The sequence below is a fragment of the Mus caroli genome, unplaced genomic scaffold, assembly GCF_978045245.1.
Source record: "Mus caroli unplaced genomic scaffold, Mus_caroli_1 scaffold_10, whole genome shotgun sequence".
NCBI classification, from domain to species: Eukaryota; Metazoa; Chordata; class Mammalia; order Rodentia; family Muridae; genus Mus; species Mus caroli.
The window spans coordinates 6,926,055-6,942,854 of record NW_028227265.1 but is presented as its reverse complement, the minus strand read 5'-3'; the positions used below and the strand labels follow the sequence as shown (position 1 = coordinate 6,942,854).

Here is a 16,800-nt window from a genome sequence, read left to right as displayed (position 1 = left end):
ATGTGGTTGCTGGGAATTGAACTCAGGACCTCTGGAAGAGCAGTCACTGCTCTTAACCATTGAGCCATCTTTCTAGCTCCTGTAGGTGCTATCTTAAGCCCATCTCACAGCTAAAGCAGCAGGTTGGGTCCAGGGTAGACAACAGCTGCCCTACCAGAGGTTCACAGGGCCGTCAGTCTTGGGGCCACCTTGATGGGGAAGGGAACAGGTCAAGGCCAAAGGTGTAAATGGATGCCCAAATAGAAAGAATGAAGCCAGGTGAATCTAGGCACAGCTGTCCTGAGGGCCCCTCTATTCTCACTGCAGGAGTCACTGGCCCCGTCCATATTCCATGAGGAATCACTGGGGCAACTCCTCAGGTGGTCCCCGGGCCCTAGGGACGCCTCCAGGCCTGTACCTCAGTGCAGTTGCTGGAGTACTCATGCGGGTTGACAATCTTGAGCTGATAGAGCATCTTGCATACAATGATGATACAGGTCCACACGGTGGACAGGCAGGAGGCCATGGGCCGGAAGCGTGGATAAGGCAGGGCGAAGGCCCATAGCACCACCAGCAGCAGGTTCATCACAGACACCTGTGGAGCACAGATGGCAGTGGGCAGCACTGGGACTAGACTGCCGTAACCCAGCAGGCCTGGCTCTAGAGCAGCCAACAAAGCCAGGGCAGGAGAGACCCTGCTTCAGACGAGGAAACAGCTCAGGTTGGGACACTCACTTCTTTCAGGGCTACCCAGACAGTGTAGAGGGCCACCAGCTTGAAGACGTGAAGTTCTAGCAAGCGCCGTATGAACACCTGGATTCGGGTGAGGACAGCTGAGAAGCTGGCCGCTAGGTCCAGCAGCCGGTCAGCCACCAGGCCCCACTTGCTGGCTGTACCTGTGGAGGTGGGGTTCAGTGAGGGGGGATAGGCCTTGGCGAAGAGATAGACAGAAGTGATAAGGGGTGAGGCTTAGGAAGGAAAGGAAGACTTAGAGGGGTTTAGAAGGAGGGGGGAGTAGAAGGGGGGAGGACTCAGTAAAAGGGGGTGGAACTCAGGATGGAAGGGGCGGAGCTCAGGATGGAGGGGGCGGAGCTCAGGATGGAGGGGGTAGACCTTGGTGAGGAGGGGACTGAGTTCCTGAAGAAACAGGAAGGGCCACAAAGAAGGGTTGGAGCTCCTGTCTGCCTTCCTCAAACCGACATCCAGGAGGTGGCAGAACTGAGCACGGATTTGCCTCTTAGCCCCCTGTGTGCCTTGTGGGGCTGTGTTCTGCCCACTCCTTCCAGCCTCACCCTCAGGGACCTGTGTGGCCTGGTGGGGCCCATCCATGCTCTGACCATCTTCCCTGAAGACTTCCTCTTCCTCCTGATGCTCAAGCAGTGGGGCCTCGCTCACTGCATCCTGCCTGGGAAAGCCCAAGAGTCACTTCCTGCCCGTGTCCCTGGCTCTCCCTTCCCTGAGACAGCCCCCCCACCCCATCTCCACCAGTCCATCTGTAAACTCTAGGCCAAGTCTACATGGCTTAAGGCTGCCTCACGGCTCCCGTCCAAGCGCAGGACGGCCGGCTAATTCTAGAACACAGCCCCCAGCGTCAACCCCAGTTCCCGCAGACCAAAAAACACCCGTGGCCCTCAAAAGCAGAAAACCTGTGAGCCCATCGAGGGCGGCGGGTGCCTGGTGGTGGCACGTGCTCCAGGTCAGTGAGCTGCATGAACGGTCTGTGGAAGTAGTGCAGCTGCAGGATGCAGGCCAGCAGGAAGAAGCCAGGGATGAGGATGCTGGAAAAGAGCTCCGACACGCTGAACTGCTCCAGGCCCAGGTCGCCCAACCTGGCAAAAGAGAGCGAGCGCCATCAGCCCTTTACTCTGCCCTGCCCCAGTAGCCCTCGTGAACCAGATTGGAGAATCTGAGCATGGGACGGGTCGAGGAAGCTGCCTCTACCGCCCCCTGAAGGGCGCTCAGTGGTACTGCCCCTAAGGTACCCTACTCACTGCTCATCCGTGAAGCCCGTGAGGTTGCGCCAGTAGGTGGGGAAGTCCTGGAACTGGAAGGTGTACACAGCGATGAGCACGAGCATTGTATAGGCCACCACGAGCCACCAGAAGACGCGCAGCAGCTTCCTCCACAGGGTGTAGTAGACCTGCAGGAGGACAGGGGTGGAATGGCTGGTGAGCAGGGCAGGTGAGGGACAGAGCCCCGTCCATGAGCCCTACCTGCCCATCCCCGCTGTCACCTGGAACAAGGTGAGGCACAGCAGGAAGAGGAACATGTAGACGATTTTGTAGACTACCAGGCGACCGGCGAAGCTGACCACGATGAACATGCCGGCGCACACATAGATCCAGTACTTGACGTAGATGCCAGTGACCAGCTCCCCCAGGCTCCGCAGCAGCGTCTGGGTCTGTGTGGGCTCTGCAGAGTGGGACAGAAGGTGAAGTGACAGCCTAGGCAGAGAGGGGACAGTGTGGGTGGAGGTTCCACCCTCCCACGTGCCGCTCACCGGTGTCGGCCACCGTGACCTCCAGCAGCGCCGCAGGCACCTTTTGCTTCTTCAGTAGCTTCTCCTTCACGAACTGACGCAGGAGGAGCCAGAATGTGAGCAGATAGAGGAGCTGTGGGGAGCAGGGGTGTCACCGAGGGCCCAGCCCATGAGCCAGGGCCTCGGAGAGCCCTCAGCCTCTTCCGCGATCTCAGCTTCAACCTCACGCGCATGTGTAGTTCATGGTCACAGATCCACGGACGTACGTGAAAGCCTCACAGACATAGGCTCCTGATCTTACATACTTCGCCCAGACTTGGTAAACACAAGTTTACACTCACATGCATACAGATGCATACAGATAGATACACTAGTACACACATAGTCTCACTTGAGATGTATTAAAATCCACCAGGTTACAGTGGGCAGGCAACACCACACCTGCCTCATGCAGGGATACTTGGGTGACCCAAGAGACAAACGGACCAGATCTGAGTCATGGACACTCAATGCCACACAGTGGAGCCCTGTAGGGCAGACAGAATACATACAGACACTCACAGCATCAAGGACATTGTGGCAGCATGCCACATACTCGGTCACAACACCTATATTCTAGGGTGGACTCAAAGGAACCCACTGTTGACTTCAGACACACTCTCCTTCAATCTCTACCCAACCAAACCAATGGCCAATGAGCAGAGCACTGGGTTCCCAGGGAGAAATCCGACCACTACCCAGATACAGCAGGTGACACTCACCATGGCACCGAGGTCCAGGCAGGGGTAGCGAGTGTGTTCCAGTCCCAGCTGATGCAGGCTGACAGGGCCCAGGGTGGTGGGCAGCTCGGGAAGTTCCATGGCCCACACGTACCGCAGGCAGCAGAGCGTCAGCCCGTACAGCAGGATGCAGGGCGAGCAGAGCATAGCCAGCTGGTGGCGGCTACGCACCGTCCAGATGAGGCAGGCCCAGAGCAGCAGGACGAAGGTCAGCCAGCTGTGGTACATGATGCTCCACACCTGCAGGCACAGCCAGGGTCAGTCAGCAGGGACTGCATGGGACACCCGGCCAGCACTTCAGCCCCCAACGGTAAGGCCTTCTGTGAGGTAGCCCACAGACAACATGTACACACACACACTGCACAGTTACGGGATGTTGGTGACTTACATGGGCAATTCCAGCACTTTTACTGGTAACTGGACCTCAGGTTTTGACATGAACTACACCCCATCTCCCTGCATTCTATGAGAAGACTGCAGTGGCCGGGGAGTGGGGAGGAGGGGAGGGACTGCTCTTCCCTGGGGGGTGGGGGTCGGGGAGGGGCTGTTCCTTACCATCATGGCAATCAGGGCACACACATAGCTCTGGTCCATGATGAGGTGGCCTAGGCCATGTAGCGGTGACATCTCTTTCAGCTCAGCCAGCCTGGTGCGAACTAGGGGTGGGACTGAGATTAGTAACCAGATAGGAACTATGGGGTCCTTTCCCATTCTCAATGTGGCCCTAGAGCATGGAGCAGGTTGTCTGTAGTGTCAGGGCCTTACAGGTGGGAGGGGGCCAGGCCCACCAGGCAGCCACAGAGGATGCTGGCCAAAGCCAACAGAAGAGTCCGAGCCTTCTGGAATGTCATGGCCAAACCCTGGCCAAACCCTACTGGCCTCACCTTTTTAAGACTCTCTTGTAGGAGATGGCCCTTTCAGATCGGCGACTCTCACACTTTACACACAATGACAAGTTGCAAAAGTGGAGGTCTGCGAGATGCCTCAGCAGGCTAAGGTGCCTGGCACCAGGCCTGAGGAGCAGAGTTCAAGCCCCAGGATAGAAAGAAAGAACCAATAGCTGTAAGTTGTCCTCTGACCTCCACAAGCATACAATAGCTTGACACCCCTGCACTCACTCACTCACTCAATCAATCAATGTAATTAAAGATTTTCCTTTTAAGTTCAAGGAAAAGAAATAAGGACCTAGAAAAAGATCTAGCAGTCTCCACACTAATGCAGACCAGGGAACCCCCCCAGGCCAGCGCTCTCAGAATGACAGAGGCTCCTGGGGCCTTGAACCATGGGTAGACAATTCCCACCTGAGAACAGAAAATAGGAGACCTGGAGGGCCACCCAAAGGGTCTAGGGGGTCAGCCATAGAACTGGCCCTAGGAGGTTCAAGCACAAGGCAAGGAGTGCGTATAAGACCTATGGCCACCAGGGGGCAGCCTAGACTTGCCCACATAGTGATCAGAGCGAATGGGCCCCTGCTAATAACGTTCCCAGGAGGGCATCCCATGGCCACAGAGCCTGTAACTCACCTGGACGCTGGCGGACGGGGCTCTGGCTGGTTAGTACATGCACGGTGCAGTTGTCGAGGTCAGGTTCCGTGGTCATGGGCATCTCACCCTGCAGAGGATGTGTGGGTCAGATAGTCGCTGCCGATGGCTCCCCGTCACTTTCCAATACTTCCCTGACCGCCTGCTCACCTGGGTGGCATCCCTAGCCTGGGGCTCTGGCTCCAGCTGGTCCAGTTCCAGCTCATGTTCCTCTTCCCCCATGGGTGTCTCCTTCCTCTGTAGAGACCACAACCCTGAATGCAGTCCCGGGGCTGGGAGTCCCTAGAATATCCACCTCACCCGTGTGCCAGACACCAACAGAGTTGACAGCAGGGACTCACCAGCTCTGAGGGACAGCTCTTGTGGAGCTTCAGGAGAGAGGTGGCTGTGTAATATAGCAGCAGCAGGATTCCAGGACTCACATAGATGGGCCAGGCATGCTTAGTGTTGAGTACCAGGGCGTTGGGGCTGGAGCAGTTAGGGAGGTCTACGAAGTTCTTGAGACCGAATAGCCTGTTCAGAGAGGGCCAGGCCACTGACTGCCAGGTCTGCGAGCAGCAGAGCTATGGCTGGAGTGGGTGGGGCTGTGTGGAAGCCTTACCTGGCCCAGATGTTCCCAGGGGGTAACATGTCCTGGATAAATGGTGTCTGATAGCAGTATAGGCAAATGAGATGGCCGGCACCAAAGCAGCTCACCATGACACAGAGGGTGTTAAAGCCCAGGGGGCTGAGAGGAAAGTGGCAGGACCACCAGGTGCAGATGGCCAGGAACACCAACAGGTAGACGCTGGAGAAGGCTGAAGGGTGGGCTATGCCTACAGGGGATGGGGTGGGCACAGGCACTCTGCGTCACTCCTGGCCTGACCCATCGGGAAGCTGAGTCACCCCACCCCGCCACCGCCACCGCCGCCACTGCCATGCCAGTCAGAGTCAAGACTCCAGCCCCAGCCCCGGGGTACCTGCCAGTGCCAGCAACACAATGACCAGCGTCCGTCCAGAGGTCATCAGCAGCCAGTGGGCCGTGACCCGGAAGCGGGAGGCCAGCCACAGCCTGCGTTTGGTTGCCAGGGGAGGGGCTCCCTTCAGCCCCACAGCTGGGGCAGCATCTATGTCATCGTCGTCGTCATTGTCATCGTCGTCATCCTGCTGAAGTCATGGGGAAATGACGTCAGGGTCATCACCACTGAGGCCACTCCAGACTCATCTACTTAGCTGAAGTAAGAAATGAGGCCTGTCCCACACCTGCCTCTCTGATGTCGCCCACAGCCTGAAACCAGCTTTTCTCTCCCTTCTCACTGAGTGGGCAACCCCACAGCCCCATGCTACTCTAAAACACAAAACTCTGCCAGGCCAGGCATAGGATGCCCCAGCTATTCTGGAATATATCTTTTTGCACAATCTTGGACAGGATGCCCTAAAAGACAAGACAGCCACCCAGGTCCCAAATCTGTCCCTGAAGATCCTGTGTCAGTTTTGTTGGGCTCCTGGGGAGAGGCCTTTTTGGGATAGAGGGAAAGAGTTTTTTGGGTTTTTAAAAAGATTTATTTATGTTATGTATGTGAGTCCACTGTCACTGTCTTCAGCCACACCAGAAGAGGGCATTAGATCCCATTACAGATGTTTGTAAGCCACCATGTGATTGCTGGGAATTGAACGCAGGACCTCTGGAAGAGCAATCAGTGCTCTTAACCGCTGAGCCATCTCTCCAGTCTGGAAAAGAGTGTATACACACATACCATGTGCCCTACGTTACAGTTTTTAGGGCATTTACAGACCCATAATCCTTGATCCAGAGGTGACAGATGACTGCCCCAATTCCACAGGTCAGGGAGAGCAAGGCTACATTTGTACCTTGTAGGGCTTCTAGGGAGAGAGGGGCGACTCTGGGGAACACAGCAGCATCAGCACCTCCAGCCCTCCAACTGGGCATTTCCCGGCCTTTCTGTATCCCAGAGGAGATGCCATGTTTAGGATTGCTGCTAGCCCTCTTTGACCCCTCAGAATGGCAGAAGTGATTAGCTACCTGGGAAGAAACGGGACAGTCCCTGACAGAACTTGTTTTCTCTGGCACTGATAGGTGGTTTCCCAGAACAGAGTAGGATCCTAGGTCTCAGAGAAGGCCAGAGTATGGCAGAAAAGGACACAGGCTGTCGTCAGCAGCACTAGCTCAAGCCAGCTTCTGGCAGCCCATGTCCCGAGCTGTGCCTGTGGGAACAGTTGAGGGGATACCAGGTACTTAGGCTGAGTGCCTTGACTCTAGAGCTAGATAGTATGGGTACCTCCCAACACCAATAGTCTCCATATTGCATAGTCTTAGGAAAGTGGCTTAACCTCTCAGTCTGTCCCATCTGCAAAGCAAGGTGTGGAGCCTGGGCATAAAAGAAGAGCCTGCAGGTCCTGCCCTCACGGGCCATCTGGCTGAGGCGGCTATCAAGATCCTGGGGATCACAGATGAGAAGCATGAAGGTTGGAGGCCAGGCCAGGAGGCAGAGTGGCTGGTCGCTGAGCTCACCCCTTCTACAGCCCATAGAAGGTAGAAGTAAGGGCATGGGTGAGGAGGATCGGAGGGAAGAAGGCATAGCTATCCTGCTATAAGAGGACACGCCCCTGGGGTAGATGATAAGATGACCTGGCCTAGGTCCCCAGAACTTCTTGAGAGGCATTGAGACAAATGAGCAATTCCAGGCAAAGGAAGAAAGGGATTGCTGTTGACAGGGACAGATGCCCCCCGCCCCCCCACCCAGCTACCCGATCCTCACTGCTCCACCCAGCCCCCACCTCCCAAGACTTCTGGAGTCCCTACCCCTCTCTGGTTTCCTCTAGAGCCCAGCAAGTGTCAGGTGTTGATGAATGGGTTCTGGGACCTGCTGTCTGAGAGCAGGGTGTGCCTGCACCAAGACACCTGGGTGGCCATAAATCCTACCTCAGCTTGGGGGGTGGGGGAACAGGCTAAGCCTGCCGTGGCGTGAGGAAGCTGGATCACAGACCTCAAACAGGGCTCAAGGGTGCTCAGTGTCCAGTTGTGGCCCCTGGGGGCAGTGGCAGGACCTAGCTCACCCGAGAAATAAGTTTGAGATGGCCTCAGGTCATGCACGGAGGTGACCCTGGCCCCTCCTAACCCAGCTTGGTATATTTCAGCTTGGCTGATGCCCACAAGTGACAGTTCCCATTGCACAGATCCGCTGGAGTTTCTGGTGTTTAAGAACTAGGGCCCTAGAGAGATGGCTCAGAGGCTAAGAGCACCGACTGCTCTTCCAGAGGTCCTGAGTTCAATTCCCAGCGACCACATGGTGGCTCACAACCATCTGTAATGGGATCTGATGCTCTCTTCTGGTGTGTGTCTGAAGACAGCTACAGTGTATTCATCTAAATAATAATAAATAAATAATATTAAATGGGGGGTGCTAGTGAAATAGCTCAGTGGGTAAGAGCACTGACTGCTCTTCCAAAGGTCCTGAGTTCAAATCCCAGCAACCACATGGTGGCTCACAACTATCTGTAATGGGTTCTGATGCCCTCTTCTGGTGTGTCTGAGGACAGTTAAAGTGTACTCATATACATAAAATATATCAACCTTAAAAAAAGAAAAAGGAGAAGGATGAGAAAGAGAAGGAGAAGAAAGAGGAGGAAGAGGAGGAGGAGGGAGAGGAGGAGGAGGAGGGAGAGGAGGAGGAGGAGGAGAAGGAGAAGGAGAAGGAGAAGGAGAAGAAGAAGAAGAAGAAGAAGAAGAAGAAGAAGAAGAACAACAACAACAACAACAACAACAACAACAACAACAACAACAACAACTGTGTCCTGCAGAGCAGGCTTCCAGTGGACAGAGCCACGCACGGGACAAGAGAACAGGAGAATGTAGCAAAACTCGGGTTCCTCTCCCACATCCTTCTTCATATTCTACATGTAAATATCCTTCAAACTTAACTTTAAAAGTCTACGTGTGTTAAAATCAAAACTGTCACTGGGAGCCGGGCAGTAGTGGCACACGCCTTTAATCCCAGCACTCGGGAGGCAGAGGCAGGTGGATTTCTGAGTTGGAGGCCAGCCTGGTCTACAGAGTGAGTTCCAGGACAGCCAAGGCTATACAGAGAAACCCTGTCTTGAAAAACCAAAACCAAAAAACCAAAAACAAAAAACCCCAAAAAAACCAAAAAACCAAAAAACAAAAAAACCAAAAACCTGTCACCTGGCAGTGGTGGTGGGCCCACACCTTTAATCCCAGCACTCTGGGCAAAAACAGATGGAGTTCTGTGAGTTTGAGGCCAGCCTACTGTGAGTTTGAAGCTACCCTGGTCTATGTATCGAACTCTAGGACAGCTAGGGCTCTGTTACGCAGAGAAACCCTGTCTCAAGCAAACCAAATCAAATCAAATCAAACCAAACCAAATCAAACCAAGCAAAACAAAACAAAACAAACAAAACACGTCAAAAACTGTCAGAGTGGGACTGAAGCACTAACACCCTCACGCCCATCTCTGCTGCTGCGGTGCCTTACCAGCTCCTGGGTGCGCCGACTCTGCCGCGCTTTCCTCGTGAGGCGTCCACAGAGGCCAAGGCAAAGGGAGGACGCCAGCAGCACCCCCAGGTCAGGTGCCACCAGCCTGGTGGTGTTAAAGATGTCCTTCAGGTCCAGCCTGTGAAGGGCAGGGAGGCAGAGTGGGCAAGGTGAGGAGATGTGACGCCATCCTTAGGATTCAGCTCACAGAGGGGGTGGAGGGAACGCAGATCTTACCTTGTAACCCCTATGTGTTGAGACACCTTCGCCCAAAGGCTACCTATAAGGAAAGGGCTTGAGGAAGGAGCTCCCAGGCCAGGCAGGGTGCCCAGTGGTTATTCCTGTGAGGCCCGGGGACCCTATGGGCATGACTGTTAGGACCTCATGTAGGACAGAGCATCAATGATTCAGGAATGCTGATGCTGAATCTGTTGCCTTTTTTTTTTTTGACAGTGTCTCTCTATAATAATCCTGACTGGAAGTTGCTATGTAGACCAGGCTGGCCTCGAACTCACAGTGATCTTCCTGCTTCTACCTCCCAAGTGCCATGCCTGGCTGGAAAATGGAAAATGTTTTTATAGACAGGGGAGCCAAAGGCAGCCAGGTATATGCATGCTGCCTGGTTGGTCCGTTGGCTGTGATTGGCAGGACAGCAGGAACTCTCAGGCAGGCGGGGCTGGAAATGGCCTAGGAAGCTGAACTGGGCTCCCCCAGGCCTTCTACACATAAAGCTGGCATCAGTTCCTGCCTGACTAGAAGGCAGGTGCCCACTGGATACACCGTGCACAGGTACAAGGGCAAGGACGCTAAGGACGAACAGGGACACTGAGGACACCTGGTGTCACACAGACTAAGCTACAAGCAGGCACAGGAGGAAGATGTTGACAGGTGGGCACCAAAAGCCCAGAGGCCGGGCTGGAGAGATGGCTCAGTGGGTAAGAGCACTGACTGCTCTTCCAAAGGTCCTGAGTTCAAATCCCAGCAACCACACGGTGGCTCACAACCACCCGTAATGAGATCTGATGCCTTCTTCTGGTGCGTCTGAAAACAGCCACAATGATACTTATGTATAAATATAAATATAAAGCAAGCAGAGACTAAATGAGCAGGGTTGACTAGAGTGAGCAGAGGTCTTAAAAATTCAATTCCCAGCCAGGTGGTGGTGGCGCACACCTTTAATCCCAGCACTCGGGAGGCAGAGGCAGGGGCGGATTTCTGAGTTCGAGGCCAGCCTGGTCTACAGAGTGAGTTCCAGGACAGCCAGGGCTACACAGAGAAACCCTGTCTCGAAAAAACCAAAACAAAAAAACAACCCCCCCCCCCAAATTCAATTCCCAACAACATCTGTACTCATATACATAAAAATAAAGAAGAGGATCAGCAGCAGAAGGAGGAAGAGGAGGAAGAAGAGGAGGCTATTCTAGGAATGGCCTGGCTCTGCTGACCTGGCACAGCCCATATTGGATTAAGCCTGGGTAAGAGGCTGGAGGCCTGAGGTTCCTGGCTGGCATCCTCATCCCCTCTACCCAGGACTGCTGTCCTCATATCCCCCGCCCCCTCCACTTGCTCCTCCATCACTTACAGTTTTGTCCCAGAAACTGGTCCAGGTGAGGCACGGTGTGTAGGCATATCTGAAAAGCAAGGTGGGCCACCAGGAAGAGGAGGCTGAGGCAGAGTAGTGCACGGAGCAGGCGACCTGTGTGACCTGTGACAGAAAGGGCAGAGCAGGGATCAGTGGGATACTGCTTACCCTGACAGCCTCCAGGTAGACCGTGCCCTATCCATGTGTCTGAGATACACACTCAGTGTGGACAGAGGCTCTGGGCAAGGGGACTGGCTGTGAGGAATCAGAACTCAGTGCCTTCCAGGAGGCAACAGAAGCTTTTGGTGACAAGAATGACCCACGAGGGGTTGCTTGTTCCCTCCCCGGGGCACCTATTAGTGCCTGGTTGGCAGACCCTGTTGTGACTCTGGTTTCTAAATAAGAATGTCAGCCCAGAATGGGGAAGGGACTGCCAGACACTGTTTAGGGAAGTTTAGGAAGCTACTACTCTGGCCCAGATGCTACACTGGCCTTGCTCCCTGCTCCCCAAAGACCAACACTGTCCAAGCCCCCTGAACAGACGAGACACAATTGAATTTTCTAATTTAGCATATAGGGATATCACTGCTAGGTCTTGGGAACGAGAAGAAGCAAACAGAAAAACAAGAAACCATTATCAATTCCAGTGATGCTCACCTGCCCCTGTGTGGAGGCTGGAAATTAAGTTATGAGGAGGGTGGTATCCCAGAGAAGAGGCCTGGGCGATGGGGCCAAATGCCTCCAAAAAAGTGAACTGCCGGCTGCCTCCATTTGGAGTGTTACAGGAAAGAAGCCACCAGGCAATGGTGGCGTATGCCTTTAATCCCAGCACTTGGGAGGCAGAGGCAGATGGATTTCTGAGTTTGAGGCCAGCCTGGTCTACAGAGTGAGTTCCAGGACAGCAAACAGGATAGATCCCCCACCTCAGGCCCCACTGAGTAGCAGCCCCCAAAGGTCTTGTTCTCCTGATCACTTTGTGGGAAAGACACCGGCCAGGAGTCAGCCATCAAACCATGGGACCCTCCACGCTCAGCCTCCAACCGCCCCAGCTAGCCCACCCAGCAGGGAAGCCCTTGGCTGCAGACAGACAGAGGTGACACAGGGCTCTGATCCTTGCATCTGCCCTCTGACACCTATACAGAGACTGGAGTTAGCCTTTAGCTCTTTGCCTGTGGGCAATCAACCCACTGTAGCAGCTCTGTCAAATCAAGCCACAAGGCTGCTGAGGCCACCATCATTGAAAACCTCAGAGCCACAGGTCTCTTCCACAAGGACAGCCCCAAAGCATCACACTGATCCTCTCTTCTGGGGGCTACCACTGCCAGTATGTCTGTCCTATGTAGTTTCCTGGGCACAGTCCAAATGTGTGGAATAGCCTCAGAACTGACCTTGGCCCCCAAGGGCTAGCTTCCTTGGTGACACCCACTCCTTTTTATTACCCTCCCCATAGGTTCCATGCCAGAAGGTTCTAGCAGTCAGTCACACTGTGCATCTAGCTAGGTACCCTGTCTCACTGGCTCCCTGAGCTAAGCCTTGAGCACCAGAGGGCAAGATGATACTCCAGCTGTGGTCCACGTACTCTCTAGTGTCCAACCTCTGGCAGGGTATCAGAGAGCGAAGGAGAGACAAGCATAGGACGAGATTAGCACCAAGAGCAACCCTGACATCAGAGTCAGAGAACCCTTGCTCCAGTGGCATTGAGAGGCAGGTGCACAAGCAGAGATAGGAGCTCAATGCTGATTGTCAATGAACAGTGCACGGTGGAGACCTGTTCTATAGAACACGGTCCTCCTTGGAAACAGTCACCACTGAGAGCCACAACTATAGCCACAAAGAGGGCACATCAGGACGGATCTGAGTGAGAGCAGAAGGCATGTGGTGGAGGGTGGTAGACCATCTCTGTGGTGGAACAGCCTGTGAGAAGGCCCCGTGGAAGTCAGAGGGCAGCAGGTCTCTGGGGCGCTGAAGAGCCGAGAGGACATCATAGTCTAACTACATTCGGAGCCTAGCACAGCAGGGAGCACCAGGAGAGAAAGAGCTGGTTCAGGGATGACAGGCTCTACAGAGTAAACCCTGACCTCCAGAATAACCCTGATTCCTCAGGATGGCAAGGTGGACAACTCTGGAAAGAGCACACCTCCACCTCCACCATCACCACCTCCACCACCACCATCACCTCCACTACCACCACCACCACCACCACCATCACCTCCACCACCACCACCATCACCACCACTACCACCACTACCACCACCACCACCATCACCTCCACCACCATCACCTCCACCACCACCACCTCTACCACCATCACCTCTACCATCACCACTACCACCTCCACCATCACCACCATCACCACCACCTCCACCACCTTCACCACCCCCACCACCCAGCTGGGCAGGGCTTCCTGCTGAGTTTTGGGAGTCTCCACTTGCACCTAAGAGTCGATCCTTGCTTGATCCTTGCCACAAGCTGGGAGGTAGCAGAAAGCCTCCCCGTCTGACCTGAGAGTAGATCTAGGTTCCATGAGACAGATGAGCTCCCAGGCCCAGCCACTCCCCAGACTCGCTGTTAGCACCCAGGCTTTACCCTCAGCCCTGCACAGACCCCGGTGCCTCCATGGGCCCCAAATCTTCAAAGCCCTGGGTTTCCTACCACACCACACCTGGCTCCTTCCCAGGCAGGGCCTCCTCTACCTCCTCTACCGGCCTGACTGCTTCAGCCACTCCTCTGTCATGGGGAAGAGAATGCATTGGGCTTAGCCAGGCTTACCCCAAGGCCCTGGAATGGCAGCCACCTTTGTCCCTGGCCACCTTTCTCTCCTACCACTGTCTGGGCCCTGACCCATTGGCTTGATAAAAGGATCACAACATCAAAGAAGGAACTGTCATGCCACACTAGGACAGGCCATACGCCTATACCATTCAGACGAGCAAGGGGTTTAGCACAGCAACGAATAGCCACTGGTAAAAGGCTGCACTATTACAGGTGCTCCGTAGAAAAAAATGGGGAGTGAGCTAGGGGTGGAGGCGGGGGCATTCTAACAGCAGAGAGAGTAGCAGACCTGTCACCTGACCTGTGGCCTTGACCCTGCTGGGACTCCACAGGCTCAGAGGTGCTTCTGACTTCTTTCCTCTGCTTCCCGTATTCCCTCCTTCCCACCTTCATGCCCCATCCCAACGACCACAGCCCTCCCTGGGCCTCACGCAGGCTGGACTCTTGAGCACTCCACCGCCCCTAAACAGGTATCCTGCAACAAAATCTTATGAGCTGTTGGCAAATACTGTCCTGGCAATGTGAGCTGGGCCAGGGTGTGCTGCCTCGGGTTCTAGGGAGGGAAGGAATGTCTTTTGTTTATCTGACTCCACACACAGAGGGATAGCATGGGGAATTGCCCCAAGAGTCTGAGCTGAGGCTCACCCGGCAAGGAGAAGAAGCTGGGGAAGGCTTCTCCCGTCTACTCTGGAGCAAAGCATGGGTAAACCCAGAGAACAAGAAGCCAGCTGTGACCCAGCATCCCAGGGTGTGTTCAAAGGTGTTCTCAAAGGGCAAGGTAGTCCACTCACAGGTCTAGGACCCCAGGGTTGCCTATCAATCAACTAACGGTTCATCACCCCACTATCCCTCTCCCAGTCATATAGTACCTAACAGCTAAGTCCCACAGAGAGGCGGGAGGGTACTAATGGACTGGAGAGGCTAAGACTGGAGCAGGCCCCCTGGGGGAGAATAGTGAATGGGAGGGGGGTCAAAGAAGAGGGGCAGCCTAGGAGATAAACTCTGCTAGGGCAGGGAGTCAGTTTCCTAGCTCTAAAGTACAAGCAGGCCGTTGGGAGCAGATTCACACACCCTGAGGTCTGATACATCCCAACTCTGTCCTGCCCTGTGCCTTGTCCTACCTGGGACACCCAGCCCTAAGCTGGTCTACATCTCCTTCCTGTGCAGCCCAGCTTAGGCCCAGCCTCTGAGAATCAGGCAGCCGCCTACGTGGGGAACAGGGCCCAGCAGAGTCAGACCTTCCAGCAGCCAGTGCCAGGGCAGCAGCTGCACAAATCATAAACGCACACAGGGCGCTCCACTCTGCACCGTCGGACCTCACATTTTCCTCTCACACCCGGAAAAACCAGGCAGCTTCATGTCCCCGAAGGGCCTCTGAGGCTGGGCAGATAGAGAGTTGGAGGGTCGAGAGGGAAAGACGTCCCACCCTGCTCTCCAAGTCCCCCTCAGGATACGTCCTGCCTGGCTGCGAGTCTCTGTGCCTCCCACGGTTGATCAGGAGTATTTCCAGCTGTTCACAGGGCACGAAACAGTCTTGAGACAAGTTGTTTCCAAAGAGGTCCTGGGGACGGAGGACCTGGACTCTGTGGTGAGCAGAGTATGGAAGCCAGACCTTCTCACCACACAAGAAAGGACTCAGTGCCTAGGCTGTGTGTCTCAGAGGGGCCCAGTGGCCGGCTCGGGGCCCAGTGGCTACCAGCACACTGTTCAGGCTGAACTCCTTAAATATCTGTCCCTGCATCCCCAGACCCTACCCATCCTCTAAGACCTTTCAGTTCCAAAAAACACCAGGCTGGGCAACCACCATGCTATGGTTGGCAGAATGGCGAACCCAAAGGCAGCCCTGCCCAATCTCTGCCCCCATACACATGTGACTCACACGGCAAAGAGACCAAGGCAGAGCGGTGGGTCTGATGTCACAGCTGACAACAAGGGGAGTCTGTCCTGAAGCACCAGTGGCTGTCATCACAGAGCATTAGCAGCTGTGATGTGCTCCAGGAAGCTACAGAGCCACGGGACTCGGAGAGGATTCAGTCTGCCATCGGGGCTTTGAGGTAGAAGGTGCCATGACCCAAAGATGCCCCCAAAAGAAGAGGAGCCAGGAAGCTGATCCCTGAAGCCCTCTGAAGAGGCACAACTGCACTCATAACCTGACTGCAGCCCCATAAACCAGTGGGTGTGGCTCTCGGCAGGGTGACTTGTTACAGGAAGTCTACTCTTACTGGGGCCCACACATGCTGAATCCAGCACTCTGAGGGCAGTGCCAAGGCTGTAAGTGCCTTCCCGGGCCCCAGGCCGTCACATCAGATCCAGTTCTGACCTTTGCTGACCCTCAGACACTGTCTGTGATACTTGCAGTGTCTCCTGGGGTAGGGTCTCTCACTTCAATGCTAACATTCCCCAGGTTGCTGCCACGCAGATCTAAACCCCACAAATGCAGAAGACAACAGCGAGCCTTCTCTACTTTAGGAATGCGGTACACTTGGGGATGGGTCACTGAGTACGTACTGAACACCACAAAACAGACGCTAGGCACCTTCAGCATAGGTGACCAGAGCCCTAGGATGAAGGGTTTCAGGATGTCCTGCCCCTCTGAGGCCACTGCCACAGCTGCCGGGAACATGAGGACACAGTGGTCCCACCCTTCCCATGTCATCCTACGTGGAGACTTAAGGCACAGCAGCAGCCTTTCCCTATTTCGCTATGGTACCACTGTCCACTCCCACGTAAGGACACAACGCTGGCCTGCAAGGCATTACTGTTTAGAAGGCAAGAAACAGGGAAGCATACGCCTGCCCAGCTCAGAGCCTGATGAGGCCTACTGTGGCCAATTCTTTACATAGCAAGGTGGTCCAAGGTAGGGCCTGGCTTACAGGGTGATAGAGACAAGCTGGCCAGAGCCCCTGGCTGAACAACATCGTCAGTCCAGGTAACTTACCTAGAAGAAAGAACGGACCACGGCGCAGGTCCCTAAACCTTCTACCTGCACAGAACAACTAGGACCTGCCGATTCCCTCTGCCTTCTGAGGGACACTTAGTGACCGATGGGGATCCACATACAACCCTTCCCCTGTCACCTTCAGGGACAATAGAGCCTCCTGTGACAAGCAACCGGCAGGAAGAAAGAAACTGAACCAGCTACAGGTCTGCACTGAAGGAACCCTTAGACCCCAGAG

At 54.8% G+C, this 16,800-nt stretch overlaps 1 protein-coding gene across 2 annotated transcripts in view; it reads right to left on the bottom strand.

Annotated features, from left to right (window-relative positions):
• Piezo1 (piezo type mechanosensitive ion channel component 1 (Er blood group)) overlaps positions 1-16,800 on the bottom strand; it is a 73,055-nt gene that overhangs the window by 14,912 nt on the left and 41,343 nt on the right. For both annotated transcript variants that reach the window (XM_021171157.3, XM_029480475.2), the window contains exons 3-19: positions 10,853-10,975; positions 9,508-9,550; positions 9,271-9,409; positions 5,738-5,924; positions 5,380-5,593; positions 5,120-5,291; positions 4,929-5,015; positions 4,761-4,848; positions 3,793-3,893; positions 3,220-3,477; positions 2,480-2,591; positions 2,213-2,391; positions 1,971-2,119; positions 1,626-1,808; positions 1,272-1,384; positions 715-875; positions 398-574 (exon numbers count right to left, since the gene is read on the bottom strand). In XM_021171157.3, the coding sequence (XP_021026816.1) occupies positions 398-574; positions 715-875; positions 1,272-1,384; positions 1,626-1,808; positions 1,971-2,119; positions 2,213-2,391; positions 2,480-2,591; positions 3,220-3,477; positions 3,793-3,893; positions 4,761-4,848; positions 4,929-5,015; positions 5,120-5,291; positions 5,380-5,593; positions 5,738-5,924; positions 9,271-9,409; positions 9,508-9,550; positions 10,853-10,975 (2,486 nt within the window). The remainder of the gene's footprint in view (positions 1-397; positions 575-714; positions 876-1,271; positions 1,385-1,625; positions 1,809-1,970; positions 2,120-2,212; positions 2,392-2,479; positions 2,592-3,219; positions 3,478-3,792; positions 3,894-4,760; positions 4,849-4,928; positions 5,016-5,119; positions 5,292-5,379; positions 5,594-5,737; positions 5,925-9,270; positions 9,410-9,507; positions 9,551-10,852; positions 10,976-16,800) is intronic.